Source organism: Nerophis ophidion, linkage group LG24 (genome assembly GCF_033978795.1).
Source record: "Nerophis ophidion isolate RoL-2023_Sa linkage group LG24, RoL_Noph_v1.0, whole genome shotgun sequence".
Classification (NCBI taxonomy): Eukaryota; Metazoa; Chordata; class Actinopteri; order Syngnathiformes; family Syngnathidae; genus Nerophis; species Nerophis ophidion.
In genome coordinates this window covers 27,440,098-27,467,169 of record NC_084634.1, presented here as the reverse complement: position 1 = coordinate 27,467,169, position 27,072 = coordinate 27,440,098, and the positions used below count along the sequence as shown (strand labels likewise).

Genomic DNA, 27,072 nt, shown 5'->3' with positions numbered 1-27,072 from the left:
GATAAACATTTTTTTTTTATCAAAATCAAATTACAGAATGTTATACACGTAGTTTGATCATTTTTATGATCAACAACATGTGGTTTATTTTGCACGTATGTAGCATCATCTACAAAGATACAAAGAATTGCTATTGCGACATCCAGTGGACACTTTTAGAACAGCAGTTTCTTTCATTCAAACATTTCAGGTTAATTTTTAACCTTAGCAAAATCATCCAGCAGACCGGATAGAACCTGTTTGCCGTATAATTGACACCCCTGATATAATGTGAGAAGCATGAAGATATATTGTCATGTTAAACAGTCCTGGAGTTTAGAAAACATCCAAAAAACGGTAGTTGTAAGGTAGTGGTCAATAAGACTTCACTATTCATATTTTTGCAAAATAGCACAGAACTGTACAAGCAGGTTTTGTACTAATGTCCGCGTTGGATGTTTATGTACGTCACGTACCTCCAGGAGGACTTCTACTATGAGTTCTCCAGGCTGAGAGAAGAACAGGACGGCAAAATATCCTGTCTGGAGCTGACTGTGTCTGAGCTGCAGGCCGAGCTTGCCCAGGCGGGCCCCCTCCAACGTGGCGAGCTCAGAGACGTAGGCGTGTCCACGCAGGACGACTCGGGTCCGCAGAAGTCTTTCCGCACCGTCTGCGTCCAAACGGACCGAGAGAGCTTCGTCAAGAACGAGGACGACGTGAAGAGGAGAGACTGCCTGACCCCGCAGCACAGGGTGACCACCAGAAAACTAAACGTGGCTTCTGTCGGCGTGAGCCCGGCAGGAGAACCTTTGTCGTGTTTGTCACCAGCGGTGAACTTTAAACAAACTTCAGGCGTCACCGCACCACTTCCTCCGCCTCCACCTCTCCCACCTCCCCCTCCCATGTCAGCAGCAGGTCCCCCACCTCCTCCGCCACCTCCATCCTTGTCTCATCTGACTATATCAACAACCCCATCTTCATTTGCGGCTCCCAGGAAACCTCAGGTGGAGCCTACGCGCCCCATGAAGCCTCTGTACTGGACCAGGATTCAGATTCAGGACCAGAAGTATGTCAGCACAATGCTTAATATTAACACATGCTTTATTATTTTTTACAACAGTTTATATAAAGCAGGTACAAAAAATGTATTTACCCACAAATCCCTATTCTCGTTAGGTCAGACTTCTCGTTAGGTCAGACAAGCCTGTTTCGAAGGTTTCCTCTCTGCTCTTTGGGGAATTTTTTGGGGGGGTAAAACAAACAAAGGCTAGCTGTCACCTAGTGATTAGCGCACTATTTGTCAGCATGTGATTAGTACATCAGTTGACAGCTAGTGATTAAGGCTTGTTGTCAGCTAGTAATTTACCCGCTAGTTATCTGCTAGCAATTAGCGGGCTAGTTGTCCGCGAGTGATTAGCGCAGTATTTGCCAGTTACTGATTAGGCGCTAATTCTCAGCAAGCAATTAGCGCACCAATTGACAGCTCGTGATTAAGGCTTGTTGTCAGCTAGCGATTAACCCGCTAGTTGCCAACTAGCGATTAAAGTGCTAGTTGACAGCTTGTGATTAGCACACTAGTTGTCAGCTACAAATTAGCGCTAATGATCAGCTAGTGATTAGTGCACAAACTGACGTCTAGTTGTCAGCTAGCAATTAAACTGCTAGTTACCAGCTAGCGATAAATGGGTTATTGATTAGCGCAAATTATAAACAAGCAATTAGCGCACCAGTTGACAGCTTATGATTCAGGCTAGTTGCCAACCAGCTATATGAACCCGGTAGTTGCCAGCAGGCAATTAGCGGGCTAGTTTTAAGCGAGTGATTAGCACACTAGTTGTCAGCTACTGATTAACGCTAATTATTAGCAAGCAATTAGCGGACCAGTTGTCAGCTTATGATTCAGGCTAGTTGCCAACGAGCTATATTAACCCGTTAGTTGCCAGCAAGCAATTAGCAGACTAGTTGTCAGCTAGTGATTAGCACACTAGTTGTCAGCTACAGATTAACACTAATTATAAGCAAGTAATTAGCCCACCACTTGTCAATTTATGCTTCAGGCTAGTTGCCAACAAGCTATATGAACCGTTAGTTGCCAGCAAGCAATTAGCAGACTAGTTGACAGCTTATGATTCAGGCTAGTTGCCAACGAGCTATATGAACCAGTTAGTTGCCAGCAAGCAATTAGCAGACTAGTTGTCAACTAGTGATTAGCACACCAGTTGTCAGCTACTGATTAACATTAATTATAAGCAAGTAATTAGCGCACCACTTGTCAAATTATGCTCCAGGCTAGTTGCCAATGAGCTATATGAACCCGTTAGTTGCCGGCAAGCAATTAGCAGACTAGTTGTCAGCTAGTAATTAGTACATTAGTTGTCAGCTACTGATTAGCGCAAATTATTAGTAAGCAATTAGCGCACCAGTTGTCAGCTTATGATTCAGGCTAGTTGCCAACGAGCTATATGAACCCGGTAGTTGCTAGCAAGCAATTAGTGGGCTAATTGTAAGCTAGTGATTAGCACACTAGTTGTCAGCTACTGATTAACGCTAATGATTAGTGAGCAATTAGCACACCAGTTGTCAGCTATGATTCAGACTAGTTGCCAAAGAGCTATATGAACCCGGTAGGTCCCAGCAAGCAATAAGCAGTCTAGTTGTAAGCTAGTGATTAGCACACTAGTTGTCAGATACTGATTAAGGGTAATTATTTGCAAGCAATTAGTGCACCAATTGTCAGCTTATGCTTCAGGCTAGTTGCCAACGAGCTATATGAACCCGGTAGTTACTAGCAGGCAATTAGAGGGCTGGTTGTCAGCTGCTGATTATTGCTAATTATTAGCGATTAGTGCCGCCATCTCGCAATATTTGAATATCTTAGTATTGCACAACAACATAAGATAAGGACCAGTTGGTTTTTAGAACACAATTCTATACAGGCTACAAGAAAGGCCATCTCGACACCTGATTTAAGGCAAAAATGTTGTTGAATGTGCTTTAAAAAACTAAACAACAAAAGAAAGTCTGCAATGTGGCGTGGGGACGACCATAATATATATCTTTTGTTTGTTTTGCTCAGGAAGAACACTTTGTGGAATGCACTAGAAGAAACACATATCGTGAATACAGCAGAGTTTGAGGAGCTGTTTGCCAAAACCATCTCACGCCTGAAGAGAAAACCACTGGCGGAGAATTATGAGAAGAAAGCAAAAGCCAGGAAGGTAATTTAACAATACCTAACACTGATACCATTATGTTATGAATCGGCATCTGGTTGCAGTGTCTTGGTAGACCTCTAGATAGCGCTGTTGCAGTATTCTTCTGTTCAAATGCAAAGTCTTTACTAAGTTGCTTGCATTTACACAACAATGCTAGAAGATGAATGCAACTTCATCATGACTGTTGAATGAAAAAGTAACTTATCTGCACATGATATTGTAGAACAATTCTCTCTCAAGACTCGTAAATGTGTGTGTGTGTGTGTGTGTGTGTGTGTGTGTGTGTGTGTGTGTGTGTACCGCAGATCATCAAGCTGCTGGATGGTAAGCGTTCTCAGACTGTGGGCATCCTCATCTCAAGCCTCCATCTGGAAATGAACGATATCCAACAAGGTCAGCCATTGAATTTGTTCACATGACCCCTGACCCCTGTCCTTAAGATAAACAAAGCATGTGTAAACCTTTTTACGAAGCCAAATATTAATCATGAAGGCAGCAGGAAAAATGATACATTAAAATGAGAGCGATATGTTGTATAGGTCAGTGTCTTCTTTCTTTCTTTCTTAGTTTATTTCAAACATGAACATAAACACACAACATAATACATCAAACAATCCCACATCATTTCACATCACATCATGTCCAAAAAGGAGTAAGAAGAAGCAAAGCTTATTTAATCCTACTCCTTCCCATGTCAGAGGGTCTACAATTATATACATTCATCCACTGACCTCTTTTATAGTAAAATGACATCCGTGAATGAGTAATAACAGTTTTGTAATATGTAATTGATTAATTCAGTCATTATTAACTTACTGAGATGAATAACTTATCTTCAATAAGGTTGAAAGTGTTTCTCATAATTATTGTTCTTTGTAAGCACTATTAATTTGAACAGCCTCTTAAAGTGGATCATATCAGTACAATGTTTAACTTCTTTACTTAATCCATTCCATAATTTAATTCCACATACTGATAAGCTAAAGGTTTTAAGTGGTGTACGTGCATACAAGTGTTTTAAATTAGATTTTCCTCTAAGGTTATATTCCTCCTCTTTAGTTGAGAAGAATTGTTGCACATGCTTTGGTAGCAGGTTACAATTTGCTTTGTACATCATTTTAGCTCCTTGCAATTTTACCAAATCATTGAGCTTTAATATGTTTGACTCAATAAATAAAGGGTTTGTATGTTCTCTATATCCAACATTATGTATTATTTTCTAATTGATCTTTTTTGTAGCACAGTTAACGAATGTAGCGCACATTTGTAGTTGTTTCCCCATATTTCTGCACAACTCAGATATGGTAACACTAGCGAGCAGTAGAGAATATAAAGTGTTTTTTGGCCCAGGACGTATTTTGCTTTATTCAATATTAAAATGTTTTTTGCCACCTTATGTTGTATGTTTTGTATATGAGATTTCCAGTTCATTTTATCATCTATTAATACTCCCAAAAATCTGGTTTCTTTTACCCTTTCAAAATCTACTCTGTCTATTTGTATTCATGCCTGATGCTCTTTTCTACTGTTACCAAATAGCAATATTTTGGTTTTACTGAGATTTAAAGATAGTCTGGTTTTATCAAACCATTTTTTTAATTTCTTCCGTTATTATTTGTATTATCCTCTGTGTTTTCTCTCCTGAACAGAAAGCAGTAGTTTCGTCTTCAAATAAAACTAACTTCAAGTCCTTTGTAACTTTACAAATGTCTTTTATATAAAGATTGAACAATCTTGGTCCCAGTATTGATCTTTGGGGTACACCACAAGATATATCCCACCGTGTTGACATATTTTTACCCTTCTTCACATATTGCTTCCTGTTGGTTAAATAGCTTTCAATACCAAACCTCTGATGCCATATCGCTCTAGTTTTTGTGTTAAAATATCATGATTAATTGTGTCAAATGCTTTTGTTGAATCCATGAATACTGCGGCTGCACATTCTTTACCGTCTATTGCATTGGTAATTTCCTCTGTTATTTTGATTAATGCTATTGATGTTGAGATATTTGCTGTAGATCCAAATTGGTTCCCAACGAACGTCCCACTTTTGTTGATAAATGTATCTAATCGGCTATTGAATAGTTTTTCCACGATTTTGGGAGAATTTTTTCACCCTATAATCCATTGTTGGACCACGAGCGCCCCCTGGAGGGGCGGCAAACACAAATCTGTTTAAGACGCAGCGGTACTCAGTTGTAGTACACTTTTCCACCACTTGTAGCAGTAATGACAACCTCAAACAAGAGAGAAGTCTGGAGCTAAAGTTTCATAAGTGCAGAAATGATGACTAAAGTGGTGGAGCTGTATTTGTATCCGCGCTTTATTTTGACAGTTTAGTTAAGAAAAATATTCATTATTAGTTTGGTTTATTTTAGCACAACATAATTGTATATAAATGTACGAAAACCCAAAACCAGTGACATTGTTACGTTCTGTAAACCGTAAATAAAAACAGAATACAATGATTTGCAAATCCTTTTTAACCTATATTCAATTGAATGGACTGCAAAGACAAGATAGTTAACGTCCGAACTGGAAAATTTCATTATTTGCAAATATTAGCACATTTGGAATTTGATGCCTGCAACAAGTTTCAAAAAAGCTGTCACAAGTGGCAAAAAAGACTGAGAAAGTTGAGGAATGCTCATCAAACACTTATTTGGAACATCCCACAGGTGAACAGGCTAATTGGGAACAGGTGGGTGCCATGATTGGGTATAAAAGCAGCTTTACAAACAAGAATAGGGCGAGGGTCACCACTATGTGAACAAATTGTCCAACAGTTTAAGAACATTTGTCAACAAGCTATTGCAAGGCATTTAGGGATTTCACCATCTACGGTCCGTAATATCAAAAAGTTCAGAGAATCTGGAGAAATCACTGCACGTAAGAGATGATATTACGGACTTTTGATCCCTCAAGCAGTACTGCATCAAAACAGACATCAGTGTGCAAAGAATATCACCACATGGACTCAGGAACACTTCAGAAAACCACTGTCAGTAACTGCAGTTTGTCGCTACATCTGTAAGTGCAAGTTAAAACTCTGCTATGCAAAGCGAAAGGCATTTATCAACAACACCCGGAAACGCTGCCAGCTTCGCTGGGCCCGAGCTCATCTAAGATGGACTGATGCAAAGTGGAAAAGTGTTCTGTGGTCCGACGAATCCACATTTCAAATTGTTTTTGGAGACTGTGGATGTCGTGTCTTCCATACCAAAGAGGAAAACAACCATCCAAACTGTTTTAGGCGCAAAGTTAAAAAGCCAGCATCTGTGATGGTATGGGGGTGTATTAGTGCCCAAGGCATGGGTAACTTACACATCTGTGAAGGCACCATTAATGCTGAAAGGTACATACACGTTTTGGCGCAAGATATGTTGCCATCCAAGCAACGTTATGGACGCCCCTGCTTATTTCAACAAGACAAGGGCAAGCCACGTGGTACAACAGCGTGGCTTCATAGTAAAAGAGTGCGGGTACTAGACTGGCCTGCCTTTAGTCCAGACCTGTCTCCCATTTAAAATGTGTGGCGAATTGTGGAGCATAAAATACGACAACAAAGACCCTGGACTGCTGTACATCAAGCTGTACATAAAGCAAGAATGGGAAAAAAAATCGACCTGAAAAACTTCAAAAATTGGTCTCCTCAGTTCCCAAATGTTTACTCAGTGTTGTTAAAAGGAAAGGCCATGTAACGCAGTTGTAAAAATGCCCCTGTGCCAACTTTTTTGCAATGTGTTGCTGCCATTAATTTTTAAGTTAATGATGTGCCAAAAAAAAAAATATGTTTCTCTGTTTGAACCTTTAAGCATCTTGTCCTTGCAGTCATTTCAATTGAATATAAGTTGAAAAGGATTTGCAAATCATTGTATTCTGTTTTTATTTACCATTTACACAACGTGCCAACTTCACTGGTTTTGGGTTTTGTAATTTTGGTCAGTTATTTAGGAGTCCGTTCTTAATTGATTTGTACTTGGGCTTAGGTCAGGCTGATTAGAAACATACGTGTAAAATGTTAAATAGTAATGTTAGTGATTAACACATGGTTGTATATCATTTGATAAGGTTCTTAAACTAAATAGGTTAGATATAATTTAAACTATTAAAATCCCCACCCACAAATTAAAGTCTATAGAAATAATCACCGGAACTACAGTACGACGCAAAATTTCATAAGAATCATTCATTAATTGACGCATTCTAATGCTAATGTGTTTATTTCCATTAGCTGTTCTGACTGTGGACAACTCTGTGGTGGACCTTGAGACTATTGAGGCTCTGTATGAGAACGTATGTATTGCATATGATGTACTGTAATTATATATATGGTATATAAAATGGTGTTTTTACGATGTATGGAAAATGATCACTTTTTTTTTTTTTACAGAAAAGAACTGACCGCTCAGTTGCCAGAACTAAAAAAAATAAAAATAAAAATCTGAAACTTTTTCAATTTCCAGCAAAATGTAAAAAAAAAAAACCCTGTAAATTTTACAATAATATTATGGCAACTAAACTGCCAGTTTTTCCTTTAAAAAACAGTGGTATTGTTTTTGAATTTATTGCAGTATGTTGTAAAAAGCACAATAAAACAATAAACAATAATTGCCAGTTTTTTTACATTAAAATCAACATTTTATTCACCATATTATATATATATATATATATATATATATATATATATATATATATATATTAGGGCTGTGAATCTTTGGGTGTCCCACGATTCGATTCAATATCGATTCTTGGGGTCACGATTCGATAATATATCGATTTTTCTTATTCGATTCACTTCTCGATTCAAAAACGATATTTTTCCGATTCAAAATGATTCTGTATTCATTCAATACATAGGATTTCAGCAGGATCTACCCCAATCTGCTGACATGCTAGCAGAGTAGTAGATTTAAAAAAAAAAAAAATCTTTTATAATTGTAAAGGACGATGTTTTATCAACTGATTGCAATAATGTAAATTTGTTTTAACTATTAAACGTACCAAAAATATGACTTATTTTATCTTTGTGAAAACATTGGACACTGTGTGTTGTCAAGCTTATGAGATGCGATGCAAGTGTAAGCCACTGTGACACTATTGTTCTTTTTTTTAATTTTATATATGTCTAATGATAATGTCAATGATGGATTTTTAATCACTGCTATGCTGAAATTATAAATAATATTCATACTGTTGTTGATCATATTAATTTTTGTTTCACTACTTTTGGTTTGTTCTGTGTCATGTTTGTCTCCTCTCAATTGCTCTGTTTATTGCAGTTCTGAGTGTTGCTGGGTCAGGTTTGGTTTTGGAATTGAATTGCATTGTTATGGTATTGCTGGTTTGTTGGATTGATTAAAAAAAAAAAAAAATTCAAATAAAAAAAATCGATTTTTTAAAAATGAGAATCGATTCTGAATCGCACAACGAAAACAATTCGATTGGTATTTGAATCGATTTTTCCCACACCCCTAATATATATATATATATATATATATATATATATATATATATATATATATATATAATATATATATAATGATATAATGAAATGGTGTTTAACATGATTGTGAATGTGCCAGAGAGCTCAACCAGAGGAGCTGGAGAGGATCAAGACACATTATGACGCTTCCAAGGAGGAGGAGATTAAACTTCTGGACAAACCTGAACAGTGAGTATGAAACCCAACAGAAGTGTGATTGATTGTGTTAGCACTTGCAAGACGGATGGACGATGGCTTCCCTTGTTTATACGATTCAGGTTCCTGTACGAGCTTTCGCAGATTCCAGACTTCGCTGGCAGGGCCCGCTGCATCATCTTCAAGTCGGCCTTCAACGACGGGATGGCCTCCATCCAACACAAGCTTCACATTGTCTCCAGCGTGTGTGAGGTAGGAAGGAACATCTCACAGGAAAAAAATCCCTAGAAGGCCACTGAGAAAACAAAGGATATGGAGGCCATTTTAGCAGTTATCACTGTCAAACCCAGTACCATATATAGATTTTTTTCAAAAGAACTAGAAAATGCAATTTCAGTAAAAATTGCCTGTGAACGCTGAAGAGCCAAAGCCGAACTGAAATGCTAACAGTTAGCACGCTGGTCAGATAGCGTCAAGAAACAAATAGTATGAGCTTTGTACAATAGCATGCTTACAGTTAGCATTTGTGAAATACCAAAATATGACACTGAGGAGTATACCTAAACTAAATTAGCAACAAAATCTAGCATGCTAATGTCAGCATGATAAAATGTTAAGAGTAACAGGCGTCAAGTACCAAAATATATTGCTCTGAAGTATGTATCTGAAAAATGGGTTTAAAATGCTAGCCTGCTAACGTTAGCATGCATAAAGTACCAAAATATGACTTTGAATGCCTACAAAATTAGCTTGAACAAAGCTGGTGTACTAACATTAGCTTGCGGACAGGTATCATTTGTCAAGTAACAAAATATTTATTGCTTAAGTTTATACCTGTAACTGAAAAATGTTCACACAAAAAAAGATGCTTGTATTAGAATGCTAGTATGTTAATAATAGTATGTCTACAGTCAGCGTTAGTGAAATTCCAAAATATGACACTGAAGTGTATACCTGCTAAATTAGCTGGAAAATCTAGCATGCTAATATCAGCATGCTTGTTCGTGAGTTCTAACCCCGGCCGAGTCATACCAAAGACTATAAAAATGGGACCCATTACCTCCCTGCTTGGCACTCTGCATCAAGGGTTGGAATTGGGGGTTAAATCACCAGAAACGATTCCCGGGCGCGGCCACCGCTGCTGCTCACTGCTCCCCTCACCTCCCAGGGGGTGAACAAGGGGATGGGTCAAATGCAGAGGACACATTTCACCACACCTGGTGTGTGTGTGACAATCATTGGTACTTTAACTTAAAATGTTAAGTTTAACATGTGTCAATTACCAAAATATATTACTCTGAGGTATGTACCTGATAAATGTGTTTAAAAATGCTAGCCTGCTAACAATAGCACGCATAAAGTACCAAAATATGACTGAGGTTGTACACCTAAAAAATTGGCTTGAACAAAGCTAATGTACTGACATTAACATGTGGATAAGTATCATTTGTCAAGTAACAAAATATTTACTGCTGAAGTTGATACCTGTATCTGCAAAATGTACAAAAAAAAAGGTAGCATGCTAATATTAGAATGTTAACAATAGTATGCTTATAGTTAGTGAAACACCAAAATATGACACTGAGGCATATACCTGCTAAATTAGCTAGAAAATCTAGCATGCTAATGTTAGCATGCTAAAATGCTAACTGTAACATGCGTCAAGTACCAAAAATATATTGCGCTGAGGTGCAGGAAAGAGCAGGAGGGTTTTCTGGTCCTGGTACTTCTAAACGACCTCTCCTTTCAAAAGTAATTTTCCTCAGGTTTGGCGCTCATGAACAGGCCCTCGCGACCCATGTTTGTTCTTAGGTCTTAAAAAAACGTCATGTTGCATAATATAGCCGTTGCGTGTTTTTACATGGAGGCTCTGCTGGAGAAGAGCGGCGTGAGGGACGTGCTCGGATTGGTGCTGGCTCTGGGCAATCACATGAACGGAGGGAACCGGATCAGAGGCCAGGCGGACGGCTTTGGCCTGGAGATCCTTCCAAAACTCAAAGATGTCAAGAGCAGGGTAATGCACTTCTTGTACATCTTACCTTCCAGTTTCCTGCCAGACGTTTGTTAGTTTTCTTTTGCCGGGTTTCTAATCAAACCACCTTCTGCCTGCAAGGCGCTTGCCTTTTCTGCCTCCTGGGATCACACCAACAGCCGTGGTCCATCTTGTTTTGCAAACTTTTGTACTATAGATTTTTTCCAAAGTTGCAAGAACCGAGCTACATGTGAACAGCAATCTGTTCTGTGTTTTTTCTGGAAATAGAAAATACATGCAGATGCCTGTTTCTAATAAAAGCAATCCAACTGACTAATGCCTCCATCTTTTCTTCAGGACAACCGCATCAGCCTGGTGGATTATGTGGTATCATATTACCTGCACAATGTGGATAAGGTATAACAACACAAAGTCGTAGCCTGTTTTCTTCAAAAAATCAACCCGTTTGTGATCATTGCGTTTCCACCAGAATGCCGGAACAGACAACAGTAGTTTCCCACTTCCTGAACCTCAGGAGGTCTTCCTGGCAGCTCAGGTCAATTTTGATGACCTCGAAGCCGAGCTGAGAAAGCTTGGGCGAGATCTGGCAGGTATGTGGTGTCTCTTCCTTGGAAAACACTTGAACTATGAAAATCCATTCCTGGAATGGAGTGTGTCGCCTTGTGGTCATCTTGTTGTGTGTTTTTGTAATTCAATCACTGCCATGTAGAGCTTCCCACAGAAAAAAAAAACCTCAGTCTGACTCTGGCAGAGTTTTTCCTCAAACACCCCCACCCAATGCAAATCATCACGATGGGTTTCCCACACGGTTTATCCTTGACGAAAGGCTCTTTACTTTGACCAAACCTTATTTTGTTAAAAGCTGAAGAACTTTTTGAACAATCCTTGGGGATAAGTATACATGTGTTTATGTAGCGACTAGTAGGATTCGTGCTCCTGATACTGGCCTGGCGCCCCTTTTAGATCCAAGTTCTAATCCTACTGCCCATCAGATCTTCTCGTCTTTGGGCTCCTGTCGCCAGCACAGGTAGCTTCCCACTTATCCCACTTCTTTACTATCCAAACCATCTCTGCACGGGCCTCTGCACAGACCAGTAACCATCTCGGCTGTACCAGCCGGGCTCCAGTGTGGCCCCAAGATGTGAGCCGCAGATTGCTTTCTTTAGCTTTCAACGCAGCTTTGTTGAATCGCTCAATCAGCCCAAACCACTGCAATCAGGATCGTCCATCGCGGCTTCTTATTGTACTGCCTGTTCGAATCACCATTGTTGTTGCTCGTCACTCTTGCTAGATTTGTAGGGAAATGTGTGGGTTTTTTTGTGCAACCAAACAAAACTATTTGGAATCAATACAATTTTCAACCCCAAAAATGATTTGAAACAAAAAACAAAAAAACAATGTGTTAACAATAAAAAATAATTGTAACTAGTGTTCTAACATTACCAATATTATGGTACCAGCACTAAAATTATTTTGGTACTTTTCTAAGTAACCACGAAAAAATTGCATTATTGGCTTCATTTTAACAAAACAATCTTAGGGTATATTAAACATATGTTTCTTATTGCAGTTAAGTCCTTAGATAAAATAGTGAACATACTAGACAACTTGTCTTTGAGTAGTAAGTAAACAAGACTCCTAATTAGTCTGCTGACGTATGCAGTAACATATTGTGTCATTTATCATTCTATTATTTCGTCAACATTATTAAGAACAAACAGGGATGATACTTGTAAGAAACTTGCTTTTTGCCATGGAAACCAGGATTAGAATTCAGAAGTAGCTAAAACACTGCCGACGTCGGATCATACTTGCCAACCTTGAGACCTCCGAATTCGGGAGATGGGGGTGGGGGGGTGTGGGGGGGGGGGGGGGGGGGGGGGAGTTGTGTTGGGAGGCGTTGGGGGGACGGTGTTTGGTGGTAGCAGGGCTGTATTAGAGTCCCGGAAGAGTTAGTGCTAAGAGTTAGTGCTGCAAGGGATCCTTTGTTCTGTTGTGTTTATGTTGTGCTACGGTGCGGATGTTCTCCCGAAATGTTTTTGTCATTCTTGTTTGGCGTGGGTTCACAGTGTGGCACATATTTGTAAGTGTTAAACTTTTTTATACGGCCAGCCTCAGTCTGACCTGTATGCCTGTTGATTAACAATGCCTGTCGCTGATTGTGTGGAGGAGAAAGCAGACGTGACGACATGTAGAGGACGCTAAAGGCAGTACTTTACAACAATGTTGTCTGGGTGGAAATCGGGAGAAAGGTAGCCCTGGGAGGGCCACCTAAATTCGGGATTCTCCCGGGAAAATCAGTAGGGTTGGCAAGTATGCGGCGGATGGACGTTAGCCGCTAGCCATGTCTTAAAGCACCTCTTCCTGAGGGCATTTCTGTGTTGTAACTTCACCTTTATCGTTAGTTTTCACACAAAAATGCTTCCGTTCTCCCTTTACTGTCTACACACTGTCTGCTTGTAAGTGACTTCCACATGCGCGCGCGGGGTGAGCTGCGGGACAGGTAGGCTTCAGAGATGGTATCGTACCGAAAATGATTCATTAGTACCGCGGTACTATACTAATACCGGTATACCGTACAACCCTAATTGTAACTAAGACATTTTCAACAAAAAAATAAATAACATGAGGTTGAAACAGTAAGTATGATTTGCAACCAAAAAACGAATTGGAACCAAAATAAACGATTTGTAACAAAAAAAACATTTTGTTACTAAAAACAATGATTGTAACATACAATATTTTTAAACCCCAAAAAATATTTACAAACAAAAATTATTTGCTACCAAAAAGGAAAACAAAACCCGAGAATTTTTAAGCAAAAAAAAAAAACGATAATCCAACAGATTGTAAAAAATGTAAAAGACTTGCAAACAAAATTTGATTTAGAACAAAGAAGACTTTCAACCAAAAAAACACTTAGAAACAAAACAAAATGGCAAAAAAATATTTATCTAAAACAGAAAGATCTGCAACCAAAAAAAACTATTTGTTACAAAAAAATTTCAATATGATTTTTTACCAATAAAAAGATGAGTGAAAAAAAATTAAACCACAAAAAAATTATGTATACCCAAAAAAAAAAAGGTTTCGAATCAAAACGCCATTCCCAACCAAACATGGATTTTTTTACTTAAAAAAAATTACAAAAAAATAAAAATCAAAAATATTTTAATAACAGTAACAAAAAATATCTAACCAAAAAAAACAACACATTTGCAACCCAAATTCCAATGTGTTACCAATAAGCGATTTGTAACAGAAAAATGTATTTAACCAAAAAAATTATATTTTCAACCAAATAAGATTTGCAACCAAAAATTGTTTCCTTAAAACCAACAGATTTTAAACAAAAAAACAACTTGTAATAAAGGAAAATTATTTCCCACCGACATAATGGGAAACTAAAAACATTTTCACCTTTGTATTGATATTCATTTTGTAAAGAAAAAAACTATTGCTAAAGAAGCAACCATTTAGGTCCGCAACATATAAAACATAAAAATCTATCTTTTTCAGTGACAATATTGTACAAATACCGAATAGTGTGCAAGATTCATGATGCAAATTAGGTTAAAAGTGCAACATTGGCATCACTCAATCAATCAATCGTTTACTTATATAGCCCTAAATCACTAGTGTCTCAAAGGGCTGCACAAACCACTATGACATCCTCGGGTACTAGTACCCCCCCAGGGGACCAAAAGCAATGGATGTCGAGTGGGTCTAACTTTAATGCATTGGAGAACATTTCTCTCTCTTTCTGCATCTGAGGAAGTTACACAGCAGTACTTCATCTCACTAGTTTAATTGGTTCTATGATCAAAATCGTAACTCAAAACACTCAAGTTTAAAACACAAGTTTCAGACTGCGAAAAACCTTCGAGCACCAATAAGCACATATGACACAAAAACCTGAAGCGGCATAGGCGTTGTATGTTTGCATATTTGTGTAGGAGTAATCCATGGGTGCATGTTTTGTCCATAAGCCTGGAAGTCGCTATGTTCGGCATCACAAAACACAGTCGACATCCTAGGTGTCTTTAGAAAAGGGATTTCAGATCGTCTTTTGCTGCAATGGTCTCACTGGGGTGTTTACTGCATGACCCTGCCAAGGCCAATGCCGAGGAAGCCAAATTTTAGACAAGGAATTTTTGTTTTGGTTAGTTAACACATTCTGATAGTCGATGACAGCTTGTATGGGTTTTATAAGTTTGGTCTTGACATATACATGGGAACTTTGTATGGCTGCGCCTGTTGGGTCCACAAAAGGGGGACCATTGAAACTAGAACCACCGTCTGGGTCAAAATGTATAAAATTGTACAAAATCAAAGAATAAGTTTGTTTTCTATAGTTTAAAGCCAGCAAAACTAGCAGAGCTGAAAGCGACAGACCCATTCCTGCTTCCATCTCAGCTATGTGCTTTTGCCAAAACAGCAACGACATTGAGAACTTGTTGAATTAGGTCATGACATTGAGCAACTCAAACCTAACTTTGAAACATGGTTTTTGACGACGTTTAATCAATTTTGGGTTTCTGACGTTGATTTGACCATTAAATTTTGATCATTTACTAACTATTATTCCACGACACAAATACAACGTTGAAACATGCTTTTTAACGTTATTTATTCAATGTCAAATCATCACAACCTGACCATTGAATTTTGGTCTTTTCCCAACCAATATTCTACAACACAAATATAACGTTGAAACATGCTTTTTGACGTTTATTCAATGGTCAAATCATCACAGCCTGACCATTGAATCTTGGTCATTTCCCAACTAATATTCCACAACATAAATATTTCAAAACATGCTTTTTGAAAACGTTTGATCAATGTTGGGTTCCGACGTTGATTTGACTATTAAATTTTGCTCATTTCCTGACCAATATTCCACAACACAAATATGTCAAAATGTGCTTTTTGACAACGTTTAAACAATGTTGGGTTCTGACATCGATTTGACCATTGAATTTTGGTAATTTCCCTACCAATATTCAACACATACAGGTGCTGTTCATATTATTAGAATATCATGAAAAAGTTAATTGATTTCAGTAATTATATTCAGAATGTGAAACTTACATATGATATCAATTCATTACACACATAGTGATATATTTGAAAAGTTTATTTCTTTGAATTTTGATGATTAGTACTGACAATTACTGAAAATCCCAAATTCAGTATCTCAGAAAATTAGAATATTAGTTACGACTAGTACCAAAAAATATTTTTTTAGAAATATGGGCCAACTGAAATGTATGAACATGGAAAGTTTCAGCATGTACGGCAATCAATACTTAGTTGCAGCTCCTTTTGCCTGAATTGCTGCAGCAATACGGCGTGGCATGGAGTCCACCAGTCTGTTGCACTCAGGTGTTATGAGAGCCCAGGTTGCTTTAATAGTGGCCTTCAGCTCTTCAGCATTGTTGGGTCTGGCATCTCGCATCATCCGCTTCACAATACCCCATAGGTTTTCTATGGGGTTAAGGTCAGGTGAGTTTGCAGGCCAATCAAGAACAGGGATACCATGGTCCTTAAACCAGGTACTGGTAGATTTGGCACTGTGTGCAGGTGCCAAGTCATGTTGGAAAATGAAATCTTCATCTCTATAAAATTGGTCCGTGGCAGGCAGCATATAGTGTTCTAAAACTTCCTGGTAGACTGCTGCATTGACCCTAGCCCTCAGGAAACACAGTGGACCAACCTCAGCAGATGACATGGCACCCCAGACCATTACCGATTGTGGAAATTTGACACTGGACTTCAGGCATCGTGGATTCTGTGCCTCTCCTGTCTTCCTCCAGACTCTGGGACCTTGATTTCCAAAGGAGATACAAAATTTACTTTAGTCTGAAAACATAATTTTGGACCACTCAGCAGCAGTCCAGTCCTTTTTGTCTTGAGCCAAGGCGAGACGATTTTGACGTTGTCTCTTATTCAAGAGTGGCTTTACACAAGGAATGCGACAGCTGAAGCCCATATCTTGCATACGTCGGTGAGTGGTGGTTCTTGAAGCACTGACTCCAGCTGCAGTCCACTTTGTGGATCTCCCCCACATTTTTGAATCGGTTTTGTTTGACAATCCTCTCCGGGGCGCGGTTATCCCTCTTGCTTGTACACTTTTTTCTACCACATCTTTGTCTTCCCTTCGCCAGTATTAATATTAATGTGCTTGGACACAGAGCTCTGGGAACATCCAACCTCTTTGGTAATGACCTTTTGTGTCTTGACCTCCTTCTTTAAAGTATCAATGGTCATCTTTTGGACAGTTGTCAAGTCAGCAGTCTTCCCCATGATTGTGTGTCATACAGAATCAAAACGAGAGACCATTTAAAGGCTTTTCCAGGTGTTTTGAGTTAGTTAGCTAATTAGAGTGTGGCACCAGGTGTCTTCAATATCTGACCTTTTCACCATATTCAAATTTTCTGAGATGTTAAATTTAGGGTTTTCATTGGTTGTCAGCTATAATCATCTTCTTTTTGGCAAAAAACACTTGAAATGTATCAGTCTGTTTGGAATGAATGTATACATTCTACAAGTTTGACTTTTTAAATGGAATTAATTAAATCAACTTTTTCATGATATTCTAATATGACCAGCACCTGTATACGTCAAAACATGCTTTTTGACAACGTTTATTCAATGTCAGGTTCTGACGTTGATTTGTCCATCGAATTTTGCTCATTTTCCAACCAATACTCCACAACACAAATACGTTGAAACATGGTTTTTGACGACATGTAATCAATGTCCGGTTCTGACGTTGATTTGACCATTGAATTTGTAATTTCCCAACCAATATTCCACAACAGAAATACATCAAAATATACTTTTTGACATTTAATCAATGTAGGGTTCTGAAGTTGATTTGACTATTAAATTTTGCTCATTTCCTGATCAATATTCCACAACACAAATACGTCAAAACATGCTTTTTGACAACGTTTAAACAATGTTGGGTTTTGACATCGATTTGACCATTGAATTTTGGTAATTTCCCTACCAATATTCAACACATAGACGTCAAAACATGCTTTTTGACAATGTTCATTCAATGTCAGGTTCTGACGTTGATTTGACCATTGAATTTTGTTCATTTCCCAACCAATATTCCACAACACAAATACAATGTTGAAACAACATGCTTTTTGACAACGTTATGTTGGGTTCTGACATCTATTTGACCATTGAATTTAGGTAATTTCCCTACCAATATTCAACACAAATACGTCAAAACATGCTTTTTGACAACGTTTATTCAATGTCAGGTTCTGATGTTGATTTGACCATTGAATTTTGCTCATTTCCCAACCAATATTCCACAAAACAAATACAACTTTGAAACATGCCTTTTGGCGACGTTTATCCAATGTTGGGTTCTGACGTTGATTTGACCATTTACTATCTAATATTCCACAACACAAATACGTTGAAACATGCTTTTAACGCCATTTATTCAATGACAAATTCAATGGTCAAATCATCACAACCTGACCATTGAATTTTGGTCATTTCCCAACCAATATTCCACAACACAAATATGTCAAAACATGCTTTTTGGCGACGTTTAAACAATGTTGGGTTCCGACCTAGATTTGACCATAGAATTTTGTTAATTTCCCAACCAAAATTCAACACAAATACGTCAAAACATGCTTTTTGACAACATTTATTCAATGTTAGGTTCTGATGTTGATTTGACCATTACATTTTGATCATTTCCAGACCAATATTTCACAACACAAATACATCAAAACAAGTTTTTTGACAACGTTTAATCAATGTTGGGTTCTGACGTTGATTTGAATATTAAATTTTGCTAATTTCCTGACCAATATTCCACAAGACAAATACGTTTAAAAAAAACATGCTTTTTGAAGACGCGTATTCAATGTTGGGTTGTGACGTTGATTTGACCCCTGATATTTGGTCATTTCCCAACCAACAATGTGGATCCAACATTAGACAACTACTAGTTTGCGACAATGTTTCAAAATATGTATAATCAACATTGTATCAATGTCTCGTGCCTGCTGGGAAGGACATGAACTCCTTCCCCTAAATGAGGTAAAAGTGTTTCTTTAGAGACACGTGAAACCCAATGCGGCATCAAACAAAAAGTATTTCCACATCTGAGAGCATGTTTACGTGAGGGTCCGTAAGCCACTTCAATGGGTCAGCGGCAAACATCTCCAACACAAAAGGTAGACAAAAGAAAAGCTTCACCACGCGGCGGAGACGGAGATACCCGCCTGAACAGTTTACACAAATCCGCAAATGAGAACAGTATTCTTTTGTAATCTTATCTGGGAGATGTTGATCGAGCGTCAGGCTGGAGGGGCGCGCAGCCTCTATTATGGCTGGCCCGTGCAGACTGGCTCCTCTGATGCACTGATTGGACGCAGGGCCAGAGGAGCAGAGTTTCCCGTCGCCATCTCGAGGTGGATCTCAATAAGTGAGATCTGAGGAGGAAGCCGCGCTGATAAACTCCTCCCGCTGAGATGGCGTGAAATTTGCTCTCTCTGCGTCTGTCTCATAGAAAATTATGAAAATATCACAAAAGCTTTATTAGCTCTACTGGTTTTAAGTCACATTTTTGTGCAAAACATTATTCAAATGTCAAATAGAGCCTTAAAAATGTAACGCAAAGGTGTAATTTTTTAGCATGTTTGTAGTGTAAAAAGAAGTTAACCACTAAAATAGCATTTTCAATTAACATTGTTCCGGTTACTGATCAACATGCCTATAAAATATGTATTTAGTTGACGTCATACTCCATTTGTTTATTAAAGGATGTGAAAAAGATGTGCAGAAGGTCTGCTCGGACTCTCCTGAAGAACATCTGCAGCCGTTTAAAGACAGAATGGAGACTTTTCTTCTCGGTGGTGAGTAAGTTTGTTTCATGTAACCACAACAGTAGGATGTGATGTTTTTATAGCTAAAAGGTGTTAGCTCGATACTAATGCTGCATCATGGATAGCAACTTAACGCTTTCAGATTTGAGTTATGACTAGTGATGGGTACATTTCACATTTCAACTGATATGGTACCAATTCCCAGTACCTAGTAATTAATATTGGCACAAATTTTGACTACCTTTGTGTGTGTGTTAATAAATGTTTATCAAAAGTTATTTTTTAATAAGAATAACTGTGCTGTTCAGTTGTTATATCTTGTTTTATTACTTTTTAAAGTCACATTTGCAAGTAGTGTACCAGGGGAATCAAAACTTTTTGACTTGTGGGCCGGACTGGGCTAAAAAAATGTGTCCTTGGGCCGAAAGCATGTAAAGTAACTATTATATACACCAGGGGTCACCAACCTTTTTGAAACCAAGAGCTACTTCTTGGGTACTGATTAATGCGAAGGGCTACCAGTTTGATACACATTTAAATAAATTGCCAGAAATAGCCAATTTGCTCATTTACTTTCAATAAATCTATATATATATATATATATATATATATATATATATATATATATACAAAAAAATTGAGATTTCTGTCTGTCGTTCCGTCGTACATTTTTTTCCTTTTTACGGAAGGTTTTTTGTAGAGAATAAATGATGAAAAAAAACACTTAATTGAACGGTTTAAAAGAAGAGCATACACGAAAAAAATGAAAATTAAATTTTGAAACACAGTTTATCTTCAATTTCGACTCTTTAAAATTAAAAATTCAACCGAAAAATATTGAGAAAAACTAATTTGAATCTTTTTGAAAAAATAAAAGAATTTATGGAACAACATTATTAATTTTTCCTGATTAAGATTAATTTTAAAATGTTGATGACATGTTTTAAATAGGTTAAAATCCACTTTGAAATAAGATTTAAATTTGATTCTACAGATTTTCTAGATTTGCCGGTATATTTATTTTTTATTTTTAATCATAATAAGTTTAAAAAAACATTTCATTAATATTCTTTGTCAAAAAAACAAGCTAAAATGGATATTTAAATTAAAATGTATTTATTATTCTTTACAATAAAAAAAAAATACTTGAACATTGATTTAAATTGCCAGGAAAGAAGAGGAAGGAATTTATAAGTTAAAAAGGTATATGTGTTTAAAAATCCTAAAATTATTTATAAGATTGTATTTTTTCTCTAAAATTGTCTTTCTGAAAGTTATTAGAAGCAAAGTAAAAAAAATAAATGAATTTATTTAAACAAGTGAAGACCAAGTCTTTAAAATATTTTTCTTGGATTTTCAAATTCTATTTGAGTTTTGTCTCTCTTAGAATTAAAAATGTCGAGCAAAGCGAGACCAGCTTGCTAGTAAATGAATAATATTAAAAAAATAGAGGTAGCTCACTGGTAAGTGCTGCTATTTCAGCTATTTTTAGAACAGGCCAGCGGGCGACTCATCTGGTACTTACGGGCTACCTCGTGCCCGCGGGCACCGCGTTGGTGACCCCTGATGAACACACACACGTGTGTGTGTACATATTATATTAATATGATGGATATATGATTAATAATTGGATATTAAGAGTTTGCCCCACCTTGTTTACTTCAGTGATGACCCTTAAGTTTTGTAATTAATCAGAAATATCAAGCAGCTAAAATGCACCAAATATGGGTAACTGTGAATGGTTTACATTTTTCCCCCATCATGCACTCTAAAGGATTTAAATCGGTGTCTATTTGAACATTTTGATGGTATTTGTACTATTTTCAAAATATCCATATATATACATATATATATATACACACACACATATATATACATATATATATACACACACATATATATACATATATATATACACACACATATATATACATATATATAAACACACATATATATACATATATATATAAACACACATATATATACATATATATAAACACACATATATATACATATATATAAACACACATATATATACATATATATAAACACACATATATATACATATATATATAAACACACATATATATACATATATATAAACACACATATATATACATATATATAAACACACATATATACATATATATAAACACACATATATACACATATATATAAACACACATATATACATATATATAAACACACATATATATACATATATATAAACACACATATATATACATATATATACATATATATACACATATATATATATATATACACATATATATATATATATATATATATATGTGTATATATATACATATATATGTGTATATATATGTGTGTGTATATATATATATATATATATATATATGAAATACTCGAGTTGGTGAATTATTCTGCCCCAACCACGCCCCCCACCCACGCCTCCACCTCGCCCTCGACCACGCCCCCCACCTCCCGAAATCGGAGGTCTCAAGGTTGGCAAGTATGACGTGACGTCACACGCAACAAAGGTTTTGAAGTATGATTTTACTTGAATCAACAGACTTCGGTCTGTGCCATTAAAAGTAGTAACTTTGGTACCCATCCCTAGTTAGAACTGGAGAGTGGACCGTTTTACTCATTGACATGTGAACAAAATTATTAGCGTCTTTTTGCAATAATATTATTGCTGTGTAAAAATACTATTTGAGAAAAACCTTGTCACGTGACAGTTTATATGTCTATAACCAACATGTTCTGCTGTCTTTCAGCCCGTAAAGAACATTCTGGAGCATCACATCAGCTGATGGCTGCACATAAAAGGTTAGAGAAAGAACACTCTTGTTACTTGAGAACGAAATGTAACTCAATAAAACAAAAAATAAGTAATATTTGTCTCATTTGCTCAGTTTTCAGGACCTGTGTGTGTACTTTGGGGCGGCGGGAGACAAGGAAGTGACGTCTGGTCATTTCTTCATGCTGTGGTTCGAGTTTTGTGCAGACTTCAAGGCTAGGTGGAAGAAGGAGAATAGGAACATCTCTAAAGCCAGGTATGGGACTAGACGTGGATGCACTTTATGGACTAAAGTCTTCAGAGAGTATTTGATCAAAGACATACAGTTGGTGTAGAAGTTTGGACAGTTCCAAAGCCTAAACTAGAGCATGGACGTCAAACTTGTTTTCATTGAGGGCCACGTCACAGTTATGGCTGCTTGTAACAACAAATAATATACATGTCCCACTGGGGTGAGTTTTTCCTTGCCCTTATGTGGGCTCTGTACCGCGGATGTCGTTGTGGCTTGTGCAGCCCTTTGTGATTTAGGTCTATATAAATAAACATTGATTGATTGATTGAAATAACTGAAAACATGTTTTATATTGTTTATTCAAAACAGCCACTATTTGCTCTGATTCCTGTTTTGCACACTCTTGGCATTCTCTCGTGCTTCAAGCACACCCGTTAAGTAAAAAAAAACATTTCAGGTGACTACCTCTTGAAGCTCATCGAGAGAATGCCAAGAGTGTGCGAAAAAGTAATCAGAGCAAAGGGTGGCTATTTTGAAGAAACTAGAATATAAAACTTGTTAAGTTATTTCACCTTTTTTGTTAAGTACATAACACCATGTGTGTTCATTCATAGTTTCAATGCCTTTAGTGACAATCTACAATGTAATTATTTTAATGTCATATATATTGCGGTAAATTGAAATACAATACCACTGTTTTTTCAAGGAAAAACTGGCAGTTTAGTTGTCATAATATTCTTGTCAAATGTACTGTTTTTTTGTGACATTTTACTGAAAAATAAAAGTTTCAGGGTTTTTTTAAGTTCTGGCAACTGAACAGTCAGTTCTTTTCTGTAAAAAAAAAAGTTATAATTTTCCATACATCGTAAAAACAGTAAACTTAATTTTTCCATTTAGAAAAAAAAAAAAAGTGGGAATTTTTTTCAATGTGCTGTAGAAACCACTGTAAAATATGTCATTTCTAAAGTGTACAATTTCGATTTGATGGATGATTTGCTTTTAAATCATAACTCAAGCAGATATGTTTGGAATAATGTTCGGAAAGTATGAAAATATAATATTTGATATTATTAAAGTTTAAAAGGTATGCAATTTCATGCAGTACATATGTAATTTGTTCTGTCAAAATGGAAAAAGAAATAAATATTTCCAAGTGTTCGTGGGCACAAAAAAAAATGATGTGGGGGGGTGATCTGGCCCCCAGGCCTTGAATTTGACACTTGTGTACTGAAATGTTCTTCCATGTTAATACTTTCCTAAAGGTGTAATGACCAAGTGTCCCAATATTTTGTACACATAGCGCATCTGTTTATCTATTTACAGTATCAATCGATTCAATCTTGTGTTGTCTTACACCCTAAAAATTGTTATTACTGGGATTGTTGTACTTACACACCAGTTGTTTGATTATAATGTGCATCTTAATTGTAGTTTTAAATTACCAAATTTGGAGACGTTGAAATGCCATCCATCCATCCATCTTCTACCGCTTTTTCTTTTTTGGGGTCAAAATAGCCATGTAAAATTGTGAATGCTAACCCGTAGCATGTGTATGGCATATCCAATGTAGCATCGAGTTAGCGCATTTTGAAAAGCAGAGCCTTACTTTTGAGCGCTTTCCTTCAGGCATGCTTTCGCTTTGTTGGTATTAAAAATTGCAACTTTATCTAAAGGCAGTCCGCCACAAATACGCCCAGGGTAGCAAAGGTATAAAAATCGGCACGCTATTGTACCAATGGAAATTGGCCGGTATCCATAAAAGTACAGACTTTCTTAAAGCTGATGTGAGCAAATAAAGTAGAACTTTTGAACAATTGAATGATTCTTGTCCTTAATATCCCCACAATATGTTCATTCACTTCATCTGCGGAATGTGTTGCCAAATGGGATTTAAAAAATGATCCAAGCCAGAAGCTTTGAATTGTCGTATCTGGAGGGAAACAATCGTGCTACAGTGAAAAATTCCTGTCTACCGTGTATTGTATCGTATAACTTGTAATACACTTATACATCAAGTGGAACTGCACTTTTTGGAGAATTTTGCTCATCATCCTTATGTGAGACAAGAACACACATTTCCCTTTAATATGCATTTGAAATAGTAAAAAACTGCTAGTAAGAGGTGGCTAACAACTTAAGTATTTGGAATTGATCTACAAAAACACCACCAACAATTCCATTTACATGGCTAGGAAACACCTTGAGAAATGAGGATATTTCTCACTGTAGCAGCAAAAGGAGGGTGCTGAAAGATACAACCATCCGAGTGAGAGCGGACAGTGAGTCACTGTTTTATATTCCTATTTGAAGCGTTGAGCAATAGTGCCAAATAACACGTTGAGACTCAACCATTGCCATTAGTGGTAGCAAACAGAAAATGCTCTCTATGCTGTGGTGGTTGCGCTCTGTGAAATCAATGTACCCAAAAAATATTAAAATGACCAGAATACTGTAAGTATTCCATGTTTTCATGCATGTGCCTGCTACTACATTATATAGATACTGGCAGTTTGTATATAAACATTGGAGGCTTTTAGAGTGCTATCTAGGCGGAGTAGATCATATCCCAATTACCTGTCAAGCGATGCATCGTGGAAGACGCCAGAGGTTGTAGCGATTTTTAAATGCAAACAAACGAGAGCAAAAGGGAAGTGTCTGAACGGACAGACTAAAGGAAACAAAACAAAATTCTGATACACAGTAAGAACACTTACTAGAAATGTGGAGCAGACGGCGTCCAAAAAGTATGTGCGTACTAGAGCTCAGCATTGAAAGACTGCTCAACATTCACCAGTGAATAATGTCCCCATAAACCAATGATGTAGCAAGCTCAACTTAAATAGTGCTAATTACAAACAGAAAACAGGTGAGGGGAAAAGTGCTGAAAGGCATGTGTAAATCTGCTGCAAGAAAGGGAAAAACAGGAAGTTAAAAACCACAAAGTAAGACCGCAAGACAGGAACCAAAACTACACCCACAAAATTATAAAGAAAGTGAAAATAAGCATTTCCTGCATTGTTAGCCGCTTCTTACTAGCGTTTTTTCACTATTTTAGAACGCACAGAAAGAAAGAAGTTATTGTCTCAATTTTTGTACGTATTGTTTGTACAGAGGGTGACATTATCCTATAAATACAATAATTACCATACATCTGGCAACCTTGAAAAATCCAATGTACCTAGGGTGAAATTATCATATAGATACAATAACTATTGTAAGTCTGGCAACGTTGAAAAACGTAACGTGTGGTGCCTCTTTAGAGGTTTCAATTTTTGTAATATTGGACTGAACAGGGGGGGTGAAATTATCATATAAATAATTTTACATCTGGCAACCTTGAAAAATAAATTGTGGTTCCCCTTTTAAGTAGTCAATGTTTGTAATTGATTGTACCTAGTGTGAAATTATCATACAATAATCATCATACATCTGGCAACCTTGAAAAATAAAATGTGTACCTAGGGTGAAATTATTATATAGATACAATTATTGTAAGTCTGGTAACCTTGAAAAATTAAATGTGGTGCCTCTTTAAAGGTTTACATTTGTATAATTATTGTCATCATACATCTGGCAACCTTGAAAAATAAAATGTGTACCTAGGGTGAAATTATCATATTGATAAAATAATTGTACATCTGGCAACCTTGAAAAAAAAATGTATGGTTCCCCTTTTAAATGGTCAGAGTTTGTAATTATTGATTGTACCTAGGGTGAAACTATCATGCACATACAATAATCATCATACACCTGGCAACCTTGAAAAATAATATACGTACCGAGGGTGAAATTGTCATATAGATACAATAGTTATTGTAAGTCTGGCAACCTTTAAAAATAAAACGTGTGGTTCCCCTTTTAAGTGGTCAATTTTTGTAATTAATTTACAGCGGGTGAATTTATCATAGATACAATAATCATTGTATATCTGGCAACCTTGAAAAATAAAGTTTGGTTTCCCTTTTAAGTGGTCAATATTGATTGTACCGGGGGTAAAATTATATAATACAATAATTATGGTACATTTAGCAACTTTTGACAAACAAAATGTGCACTGCCTCTTTAAATGGGTGCATTTTCGTAATTATTGATTGTACTTAGGGTGAAATTATCATATAGATAAAAGAAATATTGTACATCTGGCAACCTTGAGTACGTGGGACACCTGATAGAAGGCGCTGAACTGATGAGCGCTTCACACAAATAAATATGTTGTTTTACTGCAGGTTAAAAGAGGCCCAGCTGTCAGTGAGGAAGATCACAGCAGAGAAGAAAGTGGAGACCAGGAAGATAAACGCCAACAGTCTGGTAAGTGGAGGCCACATCTCGTGGTTACTCCTCCCATCCATGCTTCCTG

The 27,072-nt window shown here is 36.9% G+C and overlaps 1 protein-coding gene and 1 long non-coding RNA gene across 3 annotated transcripts in view; one reads left to right on the top strand and one right to left on the bottom strand.

The window, feature by feature from the left end:
- Nucleotides 1–27,072, bottom strand: part of LOC133542076 (uncharacterized) — a 38,612-nt gene that overhangs the window by 4,021 nt on the left and 7,519 nt on the right. The window contains exons 2-3 of the long non-coding RNA XR_009804041.1: nt 8,865–9,133; nt 3,495–3,562 (exon numbers count right to left, since the gene is read on the bottom strand). This is a non-coding gene — a long non-coding RNA (uncharacterized LOC133542076). The remainder of the gene's footprint in view (nt 1–3,494; nt 3,563–8,864; nt 9,134–27,072) is intronic.
- Nucleotides 1–27,072, top strand: part of fmn1 (formin 1) — an 80,695-nt gene that overhangs the window by 51,945 nt on the left and 1,678 nt on the right. For both annotated transcript variants that reach the window (XM_061885907.1, XM_061885908.1), the window contains 13 exons: nt 462–1,045; nt 3,056–3,197; nt 3,500–3,587; nt 7,432–7,493; nt 8,783–8,871; nt 8,961–9,090; nt 10,706–10,852; nt 11,168–11,227; nt 11,301–11,421; nt 19,636–19,728; nt 22,461–22,512; nt 22,599–22,739; nt 26,942–27,023. In XM_061885907.1, coding sequence (XP_061741891.1) covers nt 462–1,045; nt 3,056–3,197; nt 3,500–3,587; nt 7,432–7,493; nt 8,783–8,871; nt 8,961–9,090; nt 10,706–10,852; nt 11,168–11,227; nt 11,301–11,421; nt 19,636–19,728; nt 22,461–22,512; nt 22,599–22,739; nt 26,942–27,023 — 1,791 coding nt within the window. The remainder of the gene's footprint in view (nt 1–461; nt 1,046–3,055; nt 3,198–3,499; nt 3,588–7,431; nt 7,494–8,782; nt 8,872–8,960; nt 9,091–10,705; nt 10,853–11,167; nt 11,228–11,300; nt 11,422–19,635; nt 19,729–22,460; nt 22,513–22,598; nt 22,740–26,941; nt 27,024–27,072) is intronic.